The 7,366-nt window shown below is 46.3% G+C and overlaps 1 protein-coding gene across 1 annotated transcript in view; it reads right to left on the reverse strand.

Annotated features, from left to right (window-relative positions):
* Window positions 1-7,366, reverse strand: part of LOC104537247 (leucine-zipper-like transcriptional regulator 1) — a gene marked incomplete at both ends in the record, with an annotated part of 18,658 nt that overhangs the window by 7,111 nt on the left and 4,181 nt on the right. Inside the window, 4 exons of the mRNA XM_010180070.1 lie at window positions 3,893-4,094; window positions 5,024-5,163; window positions 5,709-5,766; window positions 7,178-7,261. Coding sequence (XP_010178372.1) covers window positions 3,893-4,094; window positions 5,024-5,163; window positions 5,709-5,766; window positions 7,178-7,261 — 484 coding nt within the window. The remainder of the gene's footprint in view (window positions 1-3,892; window positions 4,095-5,023; window positions 5,164-5,708; window positions 5,767-7,177; window positions 7,262-7,366) is intronic.

The raw sequence follows: 7,366 nt of genomic DNA on the forward strand, positions 1-7,366 counted from the left end.
CCTGGCACAACTTGAGGCCATTTCCTCTTGTCCCATCGCTTGTTCCTGGGGAGAAGAGACCGACCCCTCCTCGCTACCCCCTCCTTTCAGGAGCTGCAGAGGGGATAAGGTCTCCCCTCACCTCCTCTTCTCCACTTGAACCCCCCAGCTCCCTCAGCCGCTCCCCATCATTCGGGTGCTCCAGACCCCTCCCCAGCTCCCTTGCCCTTCTCTGGCCACGCTCCAGCCCCTCAATGTCCTTCTGGGAGTGAGGGGCCCGAAACTGACCCCAGGATTCGAGGGGCAGCCTCAGCAGTGCCCAGCACAGGGGAAGGATCCTGCCCTGCTCCTGCTGCCCACACCAGTGCTGCTGCAGGTGAAGCAACTGTGCAAGATGAGGCATTTTCCTTCTTGTCGCCTGCTGATTTTTTATGCTGTTCCAACCTTCTTCAGAAAGCCAAGGATATTTTGAGTTCAATAGGAAAACTCAAGGCCAATAAAGAAATAGGAAATATTTAAATTCTTTTGAAATCCTCAGATAGCCCTGTATAAGGGAAATCCAGCACCTCAGGAAGCTTTGGCAGTGTCATGCAGGCAGCCATGGACTCAGAAATGATATTCCTTTGGCTGCCTTAGGAAAGCAGAACCCCCAGCTGTGAGGATCATCGAACAGTGAGGATGGAGCTCTGTGTGCTCTGTAAAATATATATATGCACATATATTACAGCATGCAGCTCGAGGAGATATGGATTGCAATTGTGCAGTTCAGCAAGCATGCCTTGCTATTCATTTTGGAAACACCCTAAAAGCTCAAATAAACTAGGACTCCTAAAATAAAACAGGAGCTCCTGGTTCTTTACCAGCCTGTTACACTTTAGCTTCCCCTCTTCTCCTTGTTAAGGCATTTTCCCACAGCGAGGGCACTGTCAACAGTTTCAAGAGACTGGACCAGAACAGGTCCAGCCCAGGGCTCCTTCCAGATTTCGCTCCAGGGGTTTACCCAAAATGCAGCAAACGCACGACTGTCCCAGTGCACCCACAGCACCCGACACCGACGGCTGCTCCTGCGCCCTTCCTGGCACCGCTGCTATTAATGCCCAAATTGTGCCACCTTCTCCGGGTCAAAACCTCGGGATTCTTCAGTCTCGTGTGATTTGTCACCTCCACGTTGCCCGTAAAGGGCAGCAGGGTTAACAGATTTCCACCTGGCAGCCTATTTCCATCACCGGCGTGTGCAGGTCTGGAAAGTGCAGATGAGGACCTGGATCGCTCCAGGAAGCTCCTCAGGGCTGGCTCAGCCTCAGTTCAGCAAACAAGAAAGGCTGGGATGGCACAGTGAGTGTAAGAAACCTTGCAAAGCACTGTAGAAGTCACTACTGAAGTCAGTGCTAAATCAGCACCAAACCTTATTTTGGATTTTGGAGGCTTTACCCACTCAGTGCTAAATGTCCAAAAGAAGAAAGAATTAAGGAAATGCATTACAGGACGGTAAGCATGAAAGTTAACCTGGCTATGGTGGTGTTAAGCAAAGCTGTAATGCAGGCTTCCTAAGATGATATAACACAGAAAAATACGAGAAGAATACACACGATACAACCCATCCATTAGAGAAAAAACCAAACCAACAGCTCTATCACAAGCAAAGACAGATCAATCCCCTGCACAGGAACAGAGGTCACCATCGCTTCACACGCAAGCACAATTTGTCAGGTGCTGAGGTAGCCTCGTGCTCATCACCTTCCACTTGGTTTCAACTTAATGTAAATAATTCTGTTCACAGATACAGGTAAGGAAGGAAATTTCAAGTTCAGAGTGTCCTGGGAACAGTAAGGTATTAGGGATTCACTGGTGAAGTCTTTGCCAAAAGCTCCTAAAAACTTCATTCAATTCTGAGAAACGATCCAGTTATCACTCCAGAACTTACTTAAAAACTTACTTAAAACGCCTAAAGTCTCTCAGATCTTGCAGTCAATCAGTCTTCTAAGAAAATCTGCTACCATGTGTTTCAACTGCGCTTCAACCTCACTCCCCATTTCACAGAATCACAGAATCCCAGACCGTTAGGGATTGGAAGGGCCCTCCAAAGCTCATCCAGTCCAATCCCCCTGCCGGAGCAGGAACACCCAGATGAGGTTACACAGGAAGGCGTCCAGGCGGGTTTTGAATGTTTCCAGAGAAGGAGACTCCACAACCTCTCTGGGCAGCCTGGGCCAGGGCTCTGTCACCCTCACTGAGAAGAAGTTTCTTCTCCAATTGAAGTGGAATTTCCATGAGATCAGTCGCTGGGTGCCGTAACCGTGAAAGAAACCGCAAAATCCAACACATGCAACCAAGAGCCAGACCTGCTTGGGCTCACAGACCAGGAAACGGGCTCTGAGAGATGAGGTGAAGTGGAGCAGGGGATAAATCAGGTAAAAACGCTGGTTTACATCCCTGTCAGGAGCAAAGTGATAAGCAATTGTATCACAACCAAGCAGTGGCTGAATTTAAGCGTCGAATGACAGCGTTGGCAGGAACAGAACAGGATCCACTTTCCTGAAGGCATCTTCACAAAGCTGGAGATGCAGTTTTATTAATTTCATGTGAAAATAAATCAGCATAAAATAGGCCACCATGAAATACTCTGGTCAAGTAATTTTTCAAAGTGATGTCCACACGCAGCGTTAATTTGAGAGCAGTGAATAAATGGTGCTTTCCTACTCATGAACCGCGGAGTTGTGCCTTTGCAAACAAACTCAACGGGGCAATAGTCAAGGGTGTGAGCACCCCTGTCACTCCCGTGCTGGCAAAATGAGGAAGTCTTTGATCTTAATCAGTCTTAATCTAATCATTTGATGCTAATTCACGTAATATTCATCTCTAAGGTTTAACCTCAATCTGTGCAGCTCTCTACAGCACGCAAACATCACCAGCATTTCTTTGCAGCAGATCAGCTCACGCACTCTAAACCCGCTGTTAAATCAGCTGAAGCATTTCAACATGGCTTAAGGTAAAAAAAAACCCATTCAAATGAGCACACGCAGTCAACGGAACCATCCTAAATCCAGGAAACAGACGTAGTAGTACAGGCTTCAAGAAACTTAGGGTTTTGTGCCTTCTGGGAATGAAATGGTCAGAGATGACTGAAACCACAGGTAGTGAAACCACGCAAATCCTCAGCGCTTCACCTCGCAGCACCAGGGGATCCCAGAGACGGCACCTGTGAGTGCACTGTGAAAAACCCTGACATGTCATCACGCAGTCACTGCGTTGTAACGAGCAGTCCCAAAGAAACAGTAACATGTTCATCATCTTTTTTGTTAATATAAACATATTTTCTCATTTGGGGCGTTTACTTGGCCCTTGGTGGTCCATTGCCTTTTTATGGTTATGTAAAGTCCCTACATTTTTAATTTATCTATCTTATTAGTGCAAATCTGTTCACAAAAGCCATTCTGAGCCTCATCACGATCTCTATTATTATTTTACAGTCATACCTTTACAAGCCAACACTTTGCACTTGTTATAAATGAGAAATGCTATTCTGTATGATCACAGAATGTGTAAGATTTTAAGCATACAGGCACTATAAGATACATATAAGATATAAGCATACAGGCAATATTGCAGTGAAACAACCAAAACCCTGTCTGGTTCTGAACCCTGCATCACCCAGTTCACCACACAGCCACTGGTCCACACAGTGAATTCACTCCTCATCTTTGTCAGCCAACGACTGACTCACGACTTGAACTCCAAGTGTTTTCTGGCATTTCTTTAAACAGCGTCAACACTAATTTTTAGAGATTGTTGCCCAGAATATTTCTGCTGCTTAACCATTGGTAAGAAGGAAATATGCATAGAGGAGGACAACAAAAATGGGTCCAAAAAACAGATGGAGCATAAAAGGAAAATAGGGAGGTGAAGGTTTTACCTCGCTGTCTGGGCTGGGCTGGACGACTTCCCAGGTCTGGGAGTCCACGTCGTAGCAGTGGAGCTCGTTGGGCAGCGTGTTGTCCGCGGCACCGCCGAACACGTAGAGGTGTCGGTCGAACGCAACCATGGTGTGGCCGTACCTTCGCTGCGGAGGAGGAGGGGAGCCGCGAAGCAAGTGCTCGGTGGGAATTCGTGTCCAGCTGAGGCATTAAATGTGAAACAGGGTATGTGTTTACAGGTCTTTACTGCACAGGAAGTTTGCTGACTCTTGGATTGTAAGAATAAAGCAGAGGAGCTCTACTGCAGTAGTTATTGAACCTGCACGAGCACAGACAACCTCTAATCCTGCAGATTTCTCCTTGTCAGCTCTGTGTCACTAAAATTCAAACTGAAAACGTGACAAAGGCAACATGGCTCCATAATCCAGATGTATTTGTGGAAACCCCAGCAGCTCAAAGACCTGGGAAGGAACTGGTGATCTATTATGGTGTGTTTTACAGCTCACGCTTCTCAGTAAATGGCAACATCTGACCCCGAACCCCAGTTTGATGAGGGATCCTCATCCTCTATGGTACCATGACCTCGGCTGCTGGTTCAGTGGTGGTTCCACCTCAGCTGGTAACCACAGACCAGGCTGTCAGAGCAGACCAGAGCATCTTTAGTTCCAATTTTTGGCATTTCTCTTATTTTCAGAGCAGTGGACGACACCCTGAGCAAGTCACATCAACCACCTCACACTGAACACTCAAGATTTTAAAAGCTACCATGCATTTTACATTTCCCAAAGATTTCAGTATGAACAGGTATTTCACAGCACCTCTGTCTGGTTTTATCAGATATTCATATAACAGCTTTTAGGAAGGTAATATATCATATCCCATTCTGAATACACTAAGATTCATGCTCATCTTTTAAAGTGAATCTACTAAATTTTATATTCGCCTGCTGAAAAAGACCTAGCTGATGGCAAACAACAAAGTCTTCTTATAACAGCCCATGTTTTATGTTATATACCCTGCCTAGCTGTGAGATGCAGTATTCTTCCTCAGCACCCTTAAGTACGTTCATTTCTCAACTCAAGCAGTCAAGGATTACGCGGATTTTGCACGACTTAACTGTCTACACTTACATCTTCTCCTTGAATTCAAACTGAAAGAGATTATTGGTAATCTTCGCTCCGCTCTGGCCAGAGAAAACAAACATCTTGTCTTTGCACACAGCCACAGGGAAATTGCAGCACGAAGGAGGGATCTCACCGCTCTGTTCAATCTGAAAGGTAACAGAGTTCAAGATTTAAAATGTATTGAAGTGTAGGTGCACAGGTACCCGTGTGGACTGCACGCAGACGGACACCTGGCAGCACGGGGTGCAGACAACCAGCCCTGTAAATCTGCAGGTAATCGACTAATGCGGCGCTTACACGTCTGCACAGAGCGATCTCACCACGGATAAAAGGGACGGGAGGTCACATCTCTAAAGCCCCGATTCTGTGAGGATCAGGACTGTGAGCGTGGTAGACAGCCAGCAAAGCTCCCGGTCCATGGCATTGGTTAAAGTGGGAAACACAGTCCCAAAAATGCAGCTTGAGAGATTTTATAGCAAAGCACCACAGGTGGTCTAGGTTTGGTTCACAAGCAAAAATCACAATGTCATAAATGCCTGGTTTTCCAAATACACAGCTGTTTCTTTCCAGCTGTACGACAAATACATCCTGAAGGGAGAGCAGTGTAATCCAGCAAAGGACATTTTAAATGCTTGTGTATGAAAACCAAAAAAGAAAATTCTGTGTGTGAGTTCAAATTAAAGCTTCTTACCTCTTCCCAGCACGTCAGCTCTCTGTCCTGCAGGCCAATTGTCCACATGTCATTTAACCTACATCACAACACAGAAAATGCTTGATTTGTAACAGTTTATTTTTGGCAATTTTTAGCTCATGGAGTTGAAAGCACAGAGATCCCATTCTATCATCATTCCCTCTGCACACAAAGAACCTCCTGCTCCTAACAGAAAAGAACATGATAATCTTTTTGTCCTACACCTAAACTTTACACGACCACCTAAGAATGCTTTAGCATCTTGCAGGTTATAAATACACTGCGGTTAACAGTTACACACAGTAACTCTGCCTGCAGCTTAAGGATTTGAGCTGTTTAATCTTCAGGATTTTCACAGAAATACCTCTCATTATCCTGCCTCCTCCTTCCCATCCCCGCTAACCCCTGACTGACCACCGTAATTACACATCACTGACTGCTACGCATCTGACTACGCTTTTCCCAGTACAAGTTACTCGCAGACAACTCCAGATGCTTCCTTTGTTCACATTTGCCTGGAGGCTCACGTTCCAGAAAGACATTTTGTAACACGATTAGATGTATTTAACATAAATTAGACAGCTCCTCTCTCCCAATCCAATCCCTCCTTCTGGCTCCCCACGGTCCCTGGGGAACTCTCATAGTTGGAACTGAGCAATTCCACAGTCACGCGTCTTCCTCCAGCGCCTCCTCCAGAAATAAAGCACAGCTCCCATCAGTTTGGCAGTTAACAGCCCTTATCCCGGAGCTGGTAACTTCTCCTCTCAGAAGAGGAGGCCGCCCAGCACGCTGAGGCAGCTCCTAGTTTGGGACCATCTCTGTATGCTCTCATGATGCAAATATTACGGATCATCATAAAATACCTCTCGAGCTCATCAGAACAGAAACAATTTCATGTTCAGAATGGATTCTTCCCTGATAGCAAACGTGAAGAGCTGCCACCTGGGACAAGGCACCAGATCCTCCTTAACTTCTCGGTACCGCTTATTTTGTCTGTTTTCCCATCTAAAAATCTCACCTCCCATTCAATCTAAACAATCCTAGTGTTTCACTGCAATATCCCACCAAGAGCATCACAGATTTTCAGAGAAAAAGCTGACACGTTCTTAGCTTGGTCGCATGATTTCAGAGCAAATCCACGCTTTGTTCTGCGAGTCTCCAGCGACATCCGAAGTCTGTGGTGGGGATCTTCTGAGAAAGGCTCATTTGCCAAATTTCAAAGGTCATTCAGCTTCTTTACAACCACGGCGGCCGTCAAATTACACATCCACAGCCCCTCTGAGTCACCAGATTTTTAGGTTTTAAGCACGTACTTATTTGAACACGAACTGGTGAGCTGCAAAAACGCAACGCTCAACGACAGGCTGGGTTTTGCAGAGCTCCAGTTACGTTTCAATTGCTCAGTGTATGGAAACGTCTCTAGGGAGGCGAAAAGCGAGGGGCTGGGATTGAACAAAAGCACCACGAACCGTGCGTTGCCGTCATAGCCTGCGAAGATCCACAGCTTGTCGCAGTACACCGTCGCGCCGTGAGCTGACCTCGCGACCGGCAACCTGCCACCGGGAAAATTGGGAAAAAGAATCTTAAATCACCCGCAGAGGTGACCTCCTGTCAGAAGCATCTGCACAACAGTAAAGTGCACGTCTAAGAATGAAGTT

This window comes from Mesitornis unicolor, unplaced genomic scaffold (genome assembly GCF_000695765.1).
Source record: "Mesitornis unicolor isolate BGI_N332 unplaced genomic scaffold, ASM69576v1 scaffold17962, whole genome shotgun sequence".
In the NCBI taxonomy this organism is placed as follows: domain Eukaryota; kingdom Metazoa; phylum Chordata; class Aves; order Mesitornithiformes; family Mesitornithidae; genus Mesitornis; species Mesitornis unicolor.